At 40.1% G+C, this 17,303-nt stretch overlaps 1 protein-coding gene across 1 annotated transcript in view; it reads left to right on the plus strand.

Moving 5' to 3' along the window:
* The window catches only part of LOC120941686 (contactin-associated protein-like 4), a 466,073-nt gene that overhangs the window by 270,912 nt on the left and 177,858 nt on the right, over nucleotides 1-17,303 (plus strand). Inside the window, exons 5-6 of the mRNA XM_040355240.1 lie at nucleotides 10,722-10,925; nucleotides 12,963-13,147. Of these exons, the coding sequence (XP_040211174.1) occupies nucleotides 10,722-10,925; nucleotides 12,963-13,147 (389 nt within the window). The remainder of the gene's footprint in view (nucleotides 1-10,721; nucleotides 10,926-12,962; nucleotides 13,148-17,303) is intronic.

Genomic DNA, 17,303 nt, shown 5'->3' on the forward strand with positions numbered 1-17,303 from the left:
TATTTTTCCTAAGGACTAAATTAATACAGAACAGAGACAACGTAAAATATGAATTTTACCTAAAGTAGAGCATGAGTACATGTAATGCATATAGTACAGAGCAACCAATTCAATAAAGCAGCAAAATCCTATAAAAACTTTCTGAGCAAGTGTGGAAAAAATGTATACTTTACATCACATACCATTCTTTGCACATAACTGATTAATAACAGTTATGTTTAATTCTTCAACATCTAGTTCTTAAAAGACATTTCACATTGTATATGACAATATATGACATTCATATATGCTGCCATATTAGAAACATACTCCTGCCTATGGATCAGTACAGTATTCAAAAGAATGATATAATTATCTATTATCCACTGTTCTTGGAGCTCCCTGATGAATGTTTAATGAATGATAAAGTTAGGATCTAACACACTTTCCAGCTATGGAAAGCAGTCAGCACAAGTTATGGTACATCGTATATTAGGTGAATGATATATATTTTGGCTTGGAAAGTAGTTCATTACATTTTTAATCATAATAATAATATTTATAAATTACATACACACTTATTCCATATACTGAAGAATTTATCCCATTACAATTATGGATTAATAAACAGTTCCTGTATTCAGTTTCAAAATTATTTTCCATACATACCTACCTACCACAAAATGTAAAGCTTGGTAGTCATTGCACTGAAAGATACTCATTAGACCTTGTAAGTAGTTTGTCAGGAGCTCTGCAATACACTATATTATCAAAAGTATTGGTGCCTTTACACGCACATCAAATTGAAAGTGATACTAAAGTCTCGTGTTTTTTTTTCTGAAAAAATAACAAGCATGTTAACCACTTCAGCCCCAGAAGATTTTCCCCCTTAATGACCATTTTATACGATATGGCACTGCGTCGCTTTAACTGACAATTGCACGGTCGTGCCACATTGTACCCAAACAGAATTGACTTCTTTTTTTTTCCACAGATAGAGATTTCTTTTGGTGGTATTTGATCACCTCTGTGGTTTTTGTTTCTTGCACTATAAATAAAAAAAGCAACAATTTTGAAAATAATAACAATGGGGTAGATTTAGTAAGCAATTGCGTCTGCGTAACCATAGTTACGCAGCGCAATTGCTTAGTTGCGCCGGCGTAACAACTTTTCTGTATTCAGAAAGCTCGTTACGCTGACTGCAGCCTAAGATATGACTGGCATAAGGCTCTTATGCCGTCGTAGGCTGCATTCTTACGATGGCCGCTAGGTGGCGTTCCCGTAGTGGTCAGCATAGAGTATGCAAATTGCATACTCACGCCGATTCACAACCCTACGCGCGCCCTGCGTACGCATTTTACGTAGTTTGCAGTTGGTCGGGTTCCGCGTAAGGCTGCTCTTGCTATTAGCAGGGGCAGCCAATGCTAAGTATACCCGTCGTTCCCGCGTCGCGATGTTTGAAAATTACGTTGTTTGCGTAAGTGAATCGTGAATGGCGCTGGACGCCATTTACGTTCACGTTGAAGCAAATGAGGTCCTTGCGATGTCATTTGCCGCAATGCACGTCGGGAAAGTTTCCCGATGGAACATGCGCCGGGCAGTTTTAGGGAGCGCACACGCAAATTACGGAGCTACTGCTTCGTGAATGAAGCGTAGCGCACGTAATTTACGGAGGCGCAGCGTAAAAACGGTATGCTGCGCCTCCATAAGAGGGCACAAGTCATACCTGAATCCAGCCCAATATTTTTTACTTTTGCTATAATACCGTATTTGCCGGCGTATAAGACGGCTGGGCGTATAAGACGACCCCCTAATTTTCCAGCTAAAATGTTGGTTTTGGGATATATTCACCATATAAGATGACCCCCTTTCTACTAGTCATGCCTTGCCTCACCTCACTGTGCCATTACATGCCTCACTGTGCCATTACATGCCAGACTGTGCCACCATTACATGCCAGACTGTGCCACCATTACATGCCTCACTGTGCCACCATTACATACCAGACTGTGCCACCATTACATGCCTCACTGTGCCACCATTACATTCCTCACTGTGCCATTACATGCCAGACTGTGCCACCATTACATGCCAGACTGTGCCACCATTACATGCCTCACTGTGCCACCATTACATGTCTCACTGTGCCACCATTACATGCCTCACTGTGCCACCATTACATGCCTCACTGTGCCACCATTACATGCCAGACTGTGCCACCATTACATGCCTCACTGTGCCACCATTACATGCCTCACTGTGCCACCATTACATGCCTCATTGTGTCACTGCATACCTCACTGTGCCATTGCATGTCTCGATGATCCCTTACCTTATCCCTGACATGCAGAATCTGTCAGACCGCGGCTGTCCATTTTTTAAAAGACGCGGCTCCTCCTCATGCTGTTCCGTGATAGGTGGAACACTCAGCTTCCCAGTAAACACTGTGTTCAGTGTTCCGCCTATCAAGGATGCTCTCTCGTCTGAGACCGAGGACAAGAGGGCATCTGTGATAGGCGGAACACTGAACAGAGGCTCTGCTGGGAAGCTGAGTGTTCCGCCCATCACGGAACAGCAGAAGGAGGAGGAGCGGCTTTTGAAAAATGGACGGCCGCGGTCTGACTGAGAGCCTGCATGTTAGGTTACCGGCGTATAAGATGACCCCCGACTTTTAAGAAGAATTTCATGGGTTAAAAAGTCGTCTTAAACGCCGGAAAATACGGTAATTATCAGCAAAAATTTTTTAAAAATAATAATTTCCTCATTTGCTTAGGCCAATCAGTATTCTTCCACATATTTGTGTTAAAAAATTGCAATAAGCGTATATTGATTGGTTTGCGCTAATGTTATAGCATCTACAAAATAGGGGATAGATTTATGAAATTTTTATGGCATTTTTTTAATTATTATTATTTTTTACTAGTAATGATGTGCGATTTTTAGAGGGTCTGTGACATTGCGGCAAACAGATCGGACACTTTTGACACTTTTTTGGGACCAGTGACATTTATACAGCAATCAGTGCTATAAAAATGCACTGATTACAGTGTAAATGTCACTGGTAGGGAAGGGGTTAACACTAGGGGGTGATCGAGGGGTTAACTGTGTTTCCTCATGTGTGTTTCTAACTGTGGGGGATGAGACTGATATACAAAAATCCCTATTCTGGCTCTCATGCCCGCAATCGCAAGTGGCCAACAGTCATCGCGCCTGCTGGCCACGCACATCGGATCCCCCGCTCTGCAGCAGGCGTGCATGTGCATGCCTACTATGGCTCTTACAGGAGCCGACATACAGGTACAGGAATTCATGAGAATGAGACATTTTTCCGATGTATATGTATGTGAGCTGGTCGGGAAGTGGTTAAACTTACATTCTCAGTAAAGTTGTTATGCACAGAGCAGCCCAGATCCTCCTCTTCTTGTCTCTATTTGTGGCTACTGGCCCCTCCCTCCTGTTGAGTGCCCCCATAGTAGGCAGCTTTGCCATGGGGCACCTGAGCTGAGCAGAAGCTCTGTGTGTCCACTCAGACATGGAGCTGTGGCCTGCCCCCACCCTGTTCTCTCTCTCTCCTCACTGACTTTAATTGACAGCAGTGGGAGCCATTGGCACTTCGCTGCAGTCTCTGCCATTGAGAAGGGAGAGTCCTGGACAGCTGAGTCTCTCATGCAACATTTCTTGATCAAGATGGGCTCGGATAACTATTAGGGGGGGCTGAGGGGGCTTCTGCACACAGACAGTTTTTTTTTTTTTAACTTCTGTCTTTAGAACCACTTCAATGGCATCCCAGTCTTAGTCCATAGGGTTCAATACTGAGTTGACCCACCCTTTGCAGCTATAACAACTTCAACTCTTCTGAAAATGCTGTTCACAATGTTTAGGAGGTTTGGGAGTGTGTCTATGGGAATGTTTGACCATTCCTCCAAAAGCATGGGTGGAGGAGCTGACCTCAACCCGATAGAACACCTTTGGGATGAATTAGAGCAGAGACTGCAAACCAGGCCTTGTCGTCCACATCTGGAAGAATGGTCAAACATTCCCTTAGACACACTCCTAAACCTTGTGAACAACCTTCTCAGAGAGTTGAGACAAGCTGTTATAACTGCAAAGGGTGGACCAACTCAATATTAAGCCCTACGGACTAAGACTGGGATGTCATTAAAGTTCATTGTGTGTGTAAAGGCAGGTGTCCCAATACTTTCGGTAATATAGTGTATATAGTAACATTTGTATACTCCTAATTACAGTGCAAAATAAACATGTGTAAAAAAAAAATGTTTTGTTTTTTACACATTTTACAATAATGTTTAGATCATATCTAGTTAAATTAAACTTTACTGGAAAGAGTACACTACACTTCATTAGGGCGTTTTATGTTCTGCTTTAGGATTAAAATGTTTTTACAAGATCATTGAAGTATGGTATATGTTATAGGATGAAGCACTTCCAAATTTTCCTCACGTCTTATTTACACCATCAGAGCTTACAAATGTATGGATTGCCACATGCTTAACACAAGGATTTCTTAATTTTCTATGAATAATTTATGTGTGTCTGCAATACCTGGTTAGCAGCGGGAACCCCTCATTGAGAAGGCCAAAGGGCCATATATAATGTGAAGAGAAAAACCACACACACATTAGACAATTCTGATAACACTTGCAGCTTCTAGGGGTGTAGGGGTGTCACCAGAAACTCACATACCACTCACTGTGTGCTCTCTATTTTCAAAATGTGATTTACCTACTCTCTGTGTATGGGACCGATGTCCCTCTGACAGAAGCTTTTTTTTCTCTTCACGCTGTAAGCATGAGGGGGAAAAAATTGATCACGGTCTTCTGTTTACATCACGTGATCAACTGTCATTGGCTGGCATCCACTAACAACAAAGCTGCCTAAAAAACATTTTTTTAACAGCTGACATGACATTATAGCTGGTACATATTATTGTCATAAAGTCTGATTAATATTTTCTTTTTAGCTTACTTAAATGTACCTCAAAATAGCAGATTAACATTTTTAAACATATATTTTTAAATCAGTGTTTAAGGCATGTAATTAGCACCTTATGAAATTATACTTTGTGCCAACCTTCCTCTGATTTTTATTACAAAATTGTTTTGTGAACCAAGAAGATAACGAGTTCATATTATTTGAAGCCTCAATTGTATCTGTTTATTTACATTTTTTTAATGTGTAGATTTGGAAGGAATCAGAAATAAGCAAAATGTTAAAATATTGCTCCACGTCATGAACAAACTCCAAATCTGAACCTGCAATCTGGCAAAAAGAACCGATGGGGGTTATTTACGAAAGGCAAATCCATTTTGCACTACAAGTGCAAACTACAAGTGCAAAGGGCACTGAAAGTGCACTTGGAAATGCAGTCACTGTAAATCTGAGGGGTAAATCTGAAATGAGGAGAAGCTCTGCTGAATTTATCATCCAATCATGTGCAAGCTAAAAAGAATGTTTTTTATTTTCCTTGCATGTCCCCCTCGGATCTACAGCGACTGCACTTTCAGTGCACTTTGCGCTTGTAGTTTGCACTTGTAGTGCAAAGTGTATTTGCCTTTTGTAAATAACCCCCAATAAGTCACAGTTAGGTTGACCTTGTTTTTCCTTACAAGAGTCCCATTGTGTTTTGCCTAGTATGAGATGATGGTGCCAATGGACAGTGTTTGATTGTGAAGGGAAGTATGATGTGCCTTTCATCTGGTGCCCTCGTTTTTTTGGCCAACCACTGTCTTTTTGGCCCCCAATGTTGCCTATTTATTTGGCTTTGGCAGAAAAGCTTGAACAGCACATATGGAAACACCTGTCGTCCTTCAAATTTCTGTTTAAGGGAAACCCTTTTGAGGCTGGGTTCACACTACTACACTACTTTCATCCTACTTTGCTCTGTGTTCAATGTTTCCCTATGAGAGCGTCTTGTAGCGTCCTACACAAGTCGGTCCGACTTTGAAAATGCTCCCTGTACTACTTTTGGTCCTACATTGATCCTACTTCAGGCCCATTGAATATCATTGAAGTCGGACCAAAGTAGTATCCTGTTCATGAAAGTAGGATGGATGTAGGACCAATGTAGGATAAATGTAGGACCAATGTAGCAGAGCAAAGTAGGATGAAAGTAGTGTAGTAGTGTGAACCCAGCCTGAAACAGTAAGGCTGGGTTCACACTTGTCCGACAAACGGTCCTACATTGGGAGCCTCATGTAGCATGACGTGTGAAAATCAATGTTTGAGAGCTGTCTTAACTGGTCCTACACAAGTCGGTCCGACTTTGAAAATGCTCCCTGTACTACTTTTGGTCCTACATTGATCCTACTTCAGCCCATTGAATATCATTGAAGTCGGACCAAAGTAGTATCCTGTTCATGAAAGTAGGATGGATATAGGACCAATGTAGGATAAATGTAGGACCAATGTAGCAGAGCAAAGTAGGATGAAAGTAGTGTAGTAGTGTGAACCCAGCCTGAAGACAATCATTATCTTGCTTTTGTGCTCAATCTTCTCATTGTGTACTTTACACTGAACAACCTCAAGTTGTTAGTAAAGCATATTTTTTCCTCACCTAGTTTGAATCCCAACTTCAAGCTGGATGGAAAAAAAAAAGAAAAACATTTTTTATTTCACAGTTTGTTATAAAATTTAGCAAACAGGTACTTTGTCTCCTTTAGTGATGTGCGCTGATGAGGCTGCACTGATGAGCACTGATAGGCTGCACTGATGAGGCAGCATTGATGTGGCGGCACTAATGGGCTCTGATAGGTGGCACTGATGAGGTGGCACAGGTATGCACAGATGAGGTGGCACTGATGAGGCTGCACTGATAGGCGGCACTAATGGGCACAGATAGGTGGCAATGATGGGCACTGATAGGTGGCACTGATAGGCATCACTGCAGGGCACTGATGGGTGGCACTAATAGGTGGCACTGATGGGCACTGATAGGCACTGGTAGGTGGAACTGATGGGCACCGATAGGCAGCACTTGTGGGCACTGATTAGCAGCACTGGTGGGGAATTTGGGACTGCACTGATAATCAGGACACTGATAATCAATGCTCTGATTATAAGTGTAAATGTCCCTTTACCACACGCTGGATCTCTTCTTCCTTCCATATGCTGTCAGCGTGAGGAAAGGGAAGACAATAACTGGCTTGAGAAGTGGGTGCTTCCACTGTTAGAGAGTGAAAGAAAGTATTCATTGGAGCATTGTAAATTTACCCTGTGTATTACTTCAGACAAGTTGGAAGACAAATTTTGTTTCCACTTATTAGTGATCCTAAGCTTACCTGCAATCAGTATCCGCATGATCACCTTTCCATTAAGTTTGGGAAATTTGTCTATAGAAATCCCCAGCAAAGCTAGCTGAGGTGATGGGGTGGAGGGGTTAGAGTATTTCAGTGATGTAAGATATTAGGGAGAATACCAATTACCAGAAGCTAGTGATAAAAAATTTGAAGTATGCTACCTTTGTGGTCATAATACCACCAACAATTCAGAGAGACAGTTGGGGTACATTTTCGATAGTCTGTATGAGGTTTGATACCATCTATGGGTAATCGTTAACATTTTTTCAAAATGGGAAACACAATGGGTGACATTAAAGTTGTCTGCCAACCAGAAATGTTTGGCCCAAATCCCTTTCCGAAGGGTGGGGATTTTATGGTCTGTGATTGAAGCTGTAAATTAGAGTAAAACCACTAAATACCGTCCTTTAGTGTAGAAGGGTTTTGGTAATGTTTCCCTATTGTCTACTCTTTACCTGTGTGTTGACTTGGGAAATTCAGATGGAAATTACCAATTTGGGACAATTTATAAGTATCACTATCCTGTTTATCTGCAAGAATGTCATTCACACTAATATATTATGGTAGTGCCAAGAACTTTATGTAAAAAGAAACTCTGCCCACATCCATAATTAAAGTACAAAATGGGAAATGTTTCCACTATGGGACTTTAAGATGCAGAGAATCTTTGGAAACAATCAAATTGTATCATAAATTATATATTTTATTAGAATAAGTTAAAATATAATGAAATTGGTAAAAAATGTGATGCATGAACACAAAGATATAGGTGAAAATAACAAGAAAACAATTACACAGACACAATGATACCACTTGGCTCTGTCCTGACAATTGGATTAGGACAGAAAAACGTTCAAGGTTAAAAGTGATGAAACCTCTTCTTCAGGGACTAGTAATCACAATGCTTCGATACAATCTAAAATCTAACTGTGCATTTCTTGAAAGTCACCAATGGCATTCAATTGAAAAAACAGGGATAAGATTTGCTGCCGAGAATCAGGTCGATGGAAAAAACTTGCAGGAAAATGTGGGAGAGATTTGTGGAATCGGAATCGGGCAGACACAAAGGGCACCCTATGACCAAAATAAAGACCACAGACCAAAAAAACTCACATTCCTAACATCTAGAGAAGGAGGGGAGAGATAAAACAGACACAAAAAAGGAATAGAAAAAGAAAAAAAAACGAATGTGGGATAGTGAGATGTAGTACCCATACTATGTATTTGTATGGGAAAAGCTTTAGTTATATTTATCTAACCACACATACGTTTTTTATGGGGGGAGAGAGAAATGAGACCTTACAATTTGACGTGCAGGGGAATAGTAGAATGTACCCAGATGGCTATATCAAGCCACAGATGAAAAAACAGAATAATCTGAAAAAGGATAGTATATGATTGAATCAATCACATAACAACCTATGGTGCCTTAAAATGCAGTGTGGGACTATATTATATGTCCAACACACAGCAGATTCAAATGCATATCCATGGCTATAGGATAACATAAGCTCCCCAAGTCATAACAGAAGACTGTTTTTTACCTGTGGTCTGGAGTACGTTTAAGGTTGATCTTATATTGTGCTGCTGAAGAGACAGGCCCCCTTTCAGCTGTCTGTCAATTGAGAATGGGGCCGGGCGGAGAAGGTGCCCTCCGAGGCCCCAGAACACAGACCCGCTAACCCCACGAGCTGAGACGGTGCTGAAAGAAACAACGTTGTGACGTCACATGCTCGATGGAACTCGGCATGTGTGCATATTGGGCGGGTGACTGGTGTCTGCTGCTCACAACATAGTGGGTGTCATGGCAACGAGGAGTAAACTCGGCTGTGTACTCCCAGATCACATGAGGCCGGTTACATCAATTTAGAAAAGAATGATGCAATGGCCTCCATGTGCCGAGTGAAATACCTCGTCCCGAGAAGCACATCTCCCCAACTGCATAGTTAAGGTCATGATCCGTGGCAGCAAATGAAAGACCCTAAAAAAAAGAGACATACAAACATAAGGTAAAAGAGAAAAAAACAACATTAGTATAAACAAGTTTATTATTGAGTTGTTCAAATGTACTTATAAAGAAGTTGGAAAATCTAAGACCAGAAAATCAGAACATATGCATTAACAAACATTATGTGTGTAATATTACATAGAAAAGAGAAAAAGCTTATGGCATGTAGACCAATATACCTAAAGGGGATTGGAAGATTACAGAGTTTAATCAAAAAGGGAAGATTATAACAAGAGTACTAATAATGTTATTTTTGTTTATATCTTAGACCGATGTATGTGTCCATATTCCTATCAAGGGCAATATGGACCCTAAGTGGAGTTTTCAGAGCGAGTGAAGCGGATTTGCGTCATTGGGGTCCCATTCTGATCCCCAGACGCAATTTTCCCATTTTGTACTCATTCACACTAAAGTATCCCTTGTCTAGCCAGGTTTTGACTGAGAAGGAAGGAATAAAAAACTTGTGGGATTTTAGTAGTATCTTTGCAAAAACAAAATAAAAACATGTCCCCGGTGTAGGTGCGCCTGCTCTGCCATTCCTTAAATAATAAAGGGCGAAGTCAGCTGATAACATCATAGGGTGACCCTGTCCCTTTTGACGTCATCAACCCATCATGCTTCGGGCCATGGCATCACAGGAAGGCGGAGCCATTCTTGGTTTTGTTGGGTAAAGAGAAACATATTGTTGCGCCATAAGGTAGAGGGGTTGACATTGCATTTTTCTTGGATCTCAAATGTAGATGGTGAGTGATCTGACCAGGTTATGTGCTAACTAATGTGCTCTTGTTTGATTCCTCAAACATTTTACTCAAAGGATTTGTATATTGAAGGTGTAAGTCACATTAAATGACCCTCCCTCCACCAAATGATATTTAAAAAAAATATTTTCATTGGTATATGATGGCATTGACCAGCTTCCCAGATAATGTGTAAACAAAAGCTTTAAATTAGCATTGAAATAGGCTATAAAAAAAATGACTCCCATCAACTTCAGTAAGATTTGGCGTGCAATATGTTTTTCCAGCTTCCAGGTGAATATCTCATGCAAAGAGGGAAAATAATGCAAATAACATCCAAAACTTTTAATAAAAATCATAAATTGCCTACAAATTCAAAAGCTCAATAAAATGCTAACATCTGATAAGTTTATTTAGCATCAGACATTAGTACTCCTAAAGCTCCACCCTAAATGTTTCAGCCAAAAAGTAGCCATAGAGGACATAGAGAGGGAATGAGTCCACCTTATTTTTGGTGAACTAATAAGTTTAAATATAACCTAATTCTAATTGTAATCTGAAGCTTAGCCAACAAACTTGGTAAACTTTGGATCTGAAAGGTCTTCAATCAGTATTCTTATTTAAAATGTGTATAACCATGAGTCCATTAAGTTTTCCTTTTTTTATTTATTTTTTTATCAGGTTCAGACATTATTTATCTTGATGGCAAAAGCTCCATATTTTACCGCTTCCATCAAAAATCAATGAGCACAACAAAAGATGTAATTTCTCTCAAGTTTAAGTCAATGCAAAGTGATGGCATGTTACTTCATGGGGAAGGACGGAATGGAGATCGTATTGCATTGGAACTTACAAAAGGAAGACTTTGGTTAATTATTAACCTCGGTAAAATTTTGTTATATCTTGCAACATTTACCATTCATCACACTAATACACAGCTGACCAACAGAACCTTTTGAAATATGACAGTAGCTCTACTTCCAGGCCAAATTGTTCTTTGTTTTGGATAGCTTGGGGAAGCGTTTTAACCCCTGTTAGGGTAGAATTACCTTATTTGTCCCTATCGAGTTTTATGTTTTGACCACACTTTAAGCTTTATGTTGTACTTCAATAAGTTATTCTTTTTAAGAAGATGTATATATATATATATCCAAAACAGGTATAGAACCAAGCAAGGATCTTGCTGAGGGGGTAAAAACATCATCATTTGTATTGTCGATGTTTTGATGAAGCTCAGTCTATTTTCCTCAAGGTCTTGCGACAATAAAAATGTTGCTGTTTTGATCTATCTCCTCAGCAGCTGTATGATTTTCTTTGTGGGTATCTACCCTTGGGACTATATATATATATATATATATATATATATATATATATATATATATATATATATATATATATATATATATATATATATATATATATATATATATATATATATATGTATATATATATATATATGTATATATATATATATATATGTATATATATATTTATATATATACAGTATATATACTGATCAGCTATAACACTACAAGGCATGGACTTCACTAGACCTCTAAAGGTATGCTGTGGTATCTGGCATTATATTGTTAGTTTTAGGAAAAAATTGAACTTTTTTTTACTTTATTTTGTCAAATTGCATAACTCAATCCAAAGAGATGGGTTTGTATAAATTATCTAAAGTAAACACCACATATCCTAAATAATCTCATTTATTTCAAAGATTCAGTAACTACGCTTGTTTAGGGATATCAGGCCCAATTTGCTATGCAATCTGTGATGGACTAGGGAAGGGGGTTATTAAAAGAAGCTTTAAAAAAAGCCAGACCGGAATAGCCATTATTCATGAATACCTATTATTTAAAAATCGGCTCAGCCCAGTGAATTGGTTGCCCCATATCTAACCATTTCTTCTTTTGGAGCCTCTATATCCACTGCTTTATCTAACCATCTACATTTACTATATAACATTTGATTCCTATTTACAAATGCACAGTTCTAATTACCAAATTAGAAATCATTTTTGTGGTAGAACCAGTGTACCAATGCATACCTGCTTTAATCATATGATAGTGAATAGTGCCTTGGTAGTCAAATAACTGAAGAAATTATTTAGCTTTATTGTGCAATTTTGCACACAGCACTTTTTTTTATTTGCAAAATGAATTTAAATACAGACCAGTAGCGGCTGGTGTTTTTTTTCTTTTGGGGGGAGCAGCAATCCATCTATCCCCCCAACGGTCGGTCAGACTCCCGCACCAACCCCAGTCGATCGGTCCCCACACGGGCTTCCTCTGGGCCTCTGCGTCTCTTTCCTGCTTGGCTTCACACCGGCATGGTTTCCCCTGTGTCTCATTCCTCCTCCTCGGCGGCAAATACTCTCAGCCAATTGGGTCTCAGGACACACTTCCAGACCCGGGATTGTCCGAGAGGAGAAGCAGAAAGATAATAGTGAATATTAACACGTGGTTGGGCTCACCCTTTTTTGGAACCAATTAGAGACCCAGGCTCTAATCATGCGATTCTAAAAAAGAATCAAAAACAAATTTCCATTGGAATTCATGCGTACGGCACCCTGCTTGAAAATTAGGGGCCCGGGACATGGATTAGGGGGGCTGTGCCCCTGCACCCCATATGGATCCCGCTGATACAGACACAGGATGATGGCACCTTTTTTGTGCCCTCCATTTTTTGTATGGCTACCAGAGCCACAAGCAAACCCACTTTGGGAGTTGGGATGCATTTTTGTCACAATTGGACATTTATCCATAAAGGTGGTCCATTATTTAAGTTTAAGATTCAGATCACTTTGCTGAACAAAGGAGATGTTACCTATATATAATTTCTGCATGAAAATACTAAATGTTGATGTCTTATTGTTATTGTACTACTGGTTTAATAGAATATCTGTTTTCTTTCAAGGAAATGTACAGTTGCATACCTCTAATCCTCATGTCAATGTCTCCTTGGGAAGCCTGTTGGATGACCAGCAATGGCATTCAACTGTCATAGAGCGTTTTGGACGACAAGTCAATTTCACTGTTGACAAACATGTGCATCATTTCTTCATGAAGGGAGACATCTCCTACTTGGACATTGATTATGAGGTGTGTATTTTGTGTAAATTAACATATACATTTAGTCATGTGCAGATGAGCATACATCTTAAATCTGATAAACAAACTTTGCTACTGTGATTTGTAACATGCATTTCTGACACATTTTAGAGATTTTCTCACTATGTGCTATGTTATAGTTCTATCTTTCTCTTAGAAAAACAGAAAAGATCCCTGTATTGATTGACAGATTTGTGTAACCAACACTAATAAAAATTTGCCATTATTCACATAAGACAAGCTGATGAAATAATACTGTACAAGCTTTAGCTACTACATACTGTATGTTTAGTACATTGAGATCAGTTCAATGTGTTTACACACTCATCTAATCTCAGCAGAACACAGAAGAGTGAGTTATTTAATTTCTAACACCTTAGCAATCACAGGCTGCAGATCTAATGCCCCATACACACGATCGTTTTTTCTATCGGCATAAACTCTGATGGGTTTTTCTCACAGAATTATGCCCAAGCTGTCTTGCACACACACGGACACACCAAATTCCAACCGTTCAAAACGTGGTGACACTACGACGAGCCTAGAAAAATGAAGTTTAATGCCTCTGAGCATGAGTCAACTTGTTTCCGAGCATGCATGTTTTTTTTTCTCTTGGAGTTCCATACAGACGAATGGAATTTCCGTCTGAAAAAAAGAGAACATGTTCTCTTTCTACTGTAATTCCATCGGGAATATCCAATGAAAAAAGTCTGATAGGGCATACACACGGTCGGAATATCTGATGAAAAAATTCTGTCTGCATTAGGATCAATTTTTTCAGCATTTTATCAAAAGGCCATACATCTACTGCCTCACGTTCCTCAGTGGAACATCCAATCCTATCCAGTCCCCTTGCACCAAAAGCAGCTTGTAGCTCACAGTCTCAGCCCTGAAGAATTAATGAGATTCAATCAGAGTAGCTACCAGATCCTGAGAGCTCTGGCAGAAAAAAGGATTATGTGACAAAGCAGTGCATGAACTTCATAGCTTTAACTCCATCTCTGCTTTAAACTTTGCAGATTGTTTAAAGGAGTTTTTGTTGCCCTACTCCATAACTTGGAATAAACAAAACTTTTGTTTGGCTTTACTAAATTTCACTTTCACGTTTTACATTTCAAACGTTAAAAAAATGCATCGAAGACAGTAAAAAAAACTAAATTAGGTAATTTGGGTGATTTTAAATGGGTTTATCTGGTCCAACAAGAGTAACTAACCGGTGGTTCTACCAAAGTGGTGGCCGAAGGAGTGAAAGCAGGTGAACATTTCACCCGGAAACGGGTTTGATGATTAATAGAGTTATATTTCACATCAAATAATTTACTACTTAATTACATAAATTAGGTGGCATTACTAGGGGTGGGGATATGAGGGTTTAAGGAGTTGGAGGTGTCCTGGATCCTAAGTTTGCCCAGTGTATTAGCATGGTCTGCATGCAGAAACCGGTCCTTATAGCAGAAGGGAGTCATGTGAAAAGAGATTTCTTCTGGAGAGAAAGAATGTTCCATGAAGCGACGCCATCTTGCAATAAAAAGTTTTAGTGATGTAGAAATTGAGTGCTTGTTTTACTGGGGCAATTTGAGGAGGGGAATGGTGGATACAAGCTTGCATTATTGCCCTGCCGGCTGTAAGAAGGCAAATATGGACCCATTGAGCAAGAGAGTCACAGGTAGGCATTGACAAGGAAGCCTGCAAGATATCGCAGCTGAAAAGGCATAACAAAGGGTCCTTAGGTAGAAGTATTTGCTGGGTCTTATCAATGTATTTCAACACCTGATCCCAAAAGGTGGAGATTGCTTGATAGGTCCATAGTCTGTGGGAAAGGGATGGTCTGGGAGTAGCGCACCAAGGGCATACGGAGAGAGGAGTCAATTTTGCTGTGGCAAAACAGGAGATATGCCCGATGGGCGATTTTGAACTGTGTTTCTCGCCATATTACATAGATCACCAGAGAGCGGACTTTTTGATACAACACAAGGATCTTTTCTGGTGCGTCTTGGTTGTCAAGGATAAATATCCAGGGTTTGAAAGGAACAATTTTGTATTTCAAAGCCTGATGGGTGATAAGGTTGGAGTATATCTCTGATATGGAGTACTGGTCCCGATCTATTAGGGCATCAATAAAAGAGCATTGACAAGAGTTTTGGCGTGGGCTGAAGCAGGATCTGAGATAGCAGGTTAGCTGATGATAGTGAAACACCTCCGATGGCATGAGGGAGTACTTTCAGCTCCATAAAGGGTCTAAAAGTACCATGGACAGGATTGAATACTTTAGAGATGGTTGTTAGGCCAGAGGATGACCATTGACCTTGTGGTCCATAGAAGGGGGAACATTGGGTTGCCAAGTATGGGAAGATGGCTTGAGATGGTGAAGGGTAGACCCAGGAGTCTACGACAATAACTGTGTCTCCAATCATTTTTTTTTTTAAATAACAAACATGTTATACTTACCTGCTCTGTGCAGTGGTTTTGCACAGAGCAGCTCTGATCCTCTTCTTTTTGGGTGCCCCTCCAGTGCTCTTGGCCCCTCCCCCTCGAGCAGCTGCCCTCAGAGAAAGCCACTTGCCCTGGGGGCACGCATGCTTGCCCCTGAGCCACTGCCCTAGGCATCCATAAGACACATTGAGCCGCAGCTCAGCCTCGTCCCCTGCTCTCTTTTCAGTGTCTCACTGGCTGTGTTTGATAGCAGTGGGAGGCAATGGGGTCCTGCTGCTGTCTTAGCCAATATGGAGAAGGATAGCAGAGGCTATCCTGATTATGGCTGGATTGGAGGGAGCTTAGGAAGGGATTGTGGGGCTGGGGGGACCCCTGCACACACAATGTGTTTTACCCTTATGCTTAGAATGCATGAAGGTAAAAAAACTTCAGCCTTTGGAACCATTTTAACCCTCCTGGCGGTATTTCCGAGTGTAACCCAGAGACACACTCGGCACTGCATTGCAGAATCTTTATACAGATAACTTACCTTGTCCCCAGAATACAGTATAAAATGCCATATTGTTATGCAAAACAACACACCACTTTGAAATTCAAAAATCTGACATAACATAACGCCAGGAAGGCTACAGCATTTTAGATAATAGATGTGAAAATAGTGTCTCAAAATATACATAGCATGCTGTAGGGTTTGGTTTGCTTTTCTTGTGCATGCTTACCTGTTTTTTTCAGATTTATTTTTTTGCTATCATCTAAAAAAACACATAAAGAGGGCATTAGTGCATGTTTTTCTTCTTTGGTGTATTTTCCTGCAAGCTCATATTTACACATAATATTAAATAAATCATACAATACCCCTCAAGAATGTGAAAAAATATGAAAAGCTGTTTTTTGGCCATTTTTTTTTTTACACATGGCTGGGAACCTTGTGATCTCTGTGATTGGTCATCGCAGCGGTCACACGCTATTGTTTACATCATTGATCCCTCCCCTTCCTCTTACAACAGAATAAGGGGAGAAATCAGACTAATTGTAAATGAGGAAAGAATGAATGGATGACCAGCTGCATCTGCAGATTTATTCATTTAATTTCACTGATACTGGGATCATTTGTGTAACCCTTTCATGCTTTTTTTCAAGCGAAGTACATTTTCAGCAAGTGCAACAAAATTATCCTTGCTTGCTAAAACCTTTGTGAATTAGTTGAATTAGTACTGATTGGGCCTTAAAGAAGGGGACATATCCCAAAAGCTTCTCCTGAAAAATTGTATGTCAGTGCAAATAAAAAAAGTATCGGCCCAGGTTCACACTGGGCTGCGGGAGTGAAACCGTGTGAGTTCAGCTGAACTCGCACAATTTCACTCCCGCTGGCAGTCATGATTTCGGCCGCGATTTTAGAGACATCTGCACAGATGTCAATGTAAATCGCGGGCGGAAATTGCAAAAAGTAGTACAGAAACGACTTTTTGAAATTGGTGCAGCGCCGCAGATGCAGCGTTGCAACGATTAGGACGGTGCCATTGCCGGCAATTTGCGGAAAATACAGCCGTTTTGACATGCGATTTGACATGCCAAATCGCATTTAAAAACGCACCAGTGTGAACCAGGCCTCAAGGACGGTACTCAATTGTTTCTGTCGTAAGTGCACTAATACGGCTACAATCACCTCGACCAGATTCTTGCATAAAACTGAATGTACTTTCATCAGCTTATG

This window comes from Rana temporaria, chromosome 1 (genome assembly GCF_905171775.1).
Source record: "Rana temporaria chromosome 1, aRanTem1.1, whole genome shotgun sequence".
Classification (NCBI taxonomy): Eukaryota; Metazoa; Chordata; class Amphibia; order Anura; family Ranidae; genus Rana; species Rana temporaria.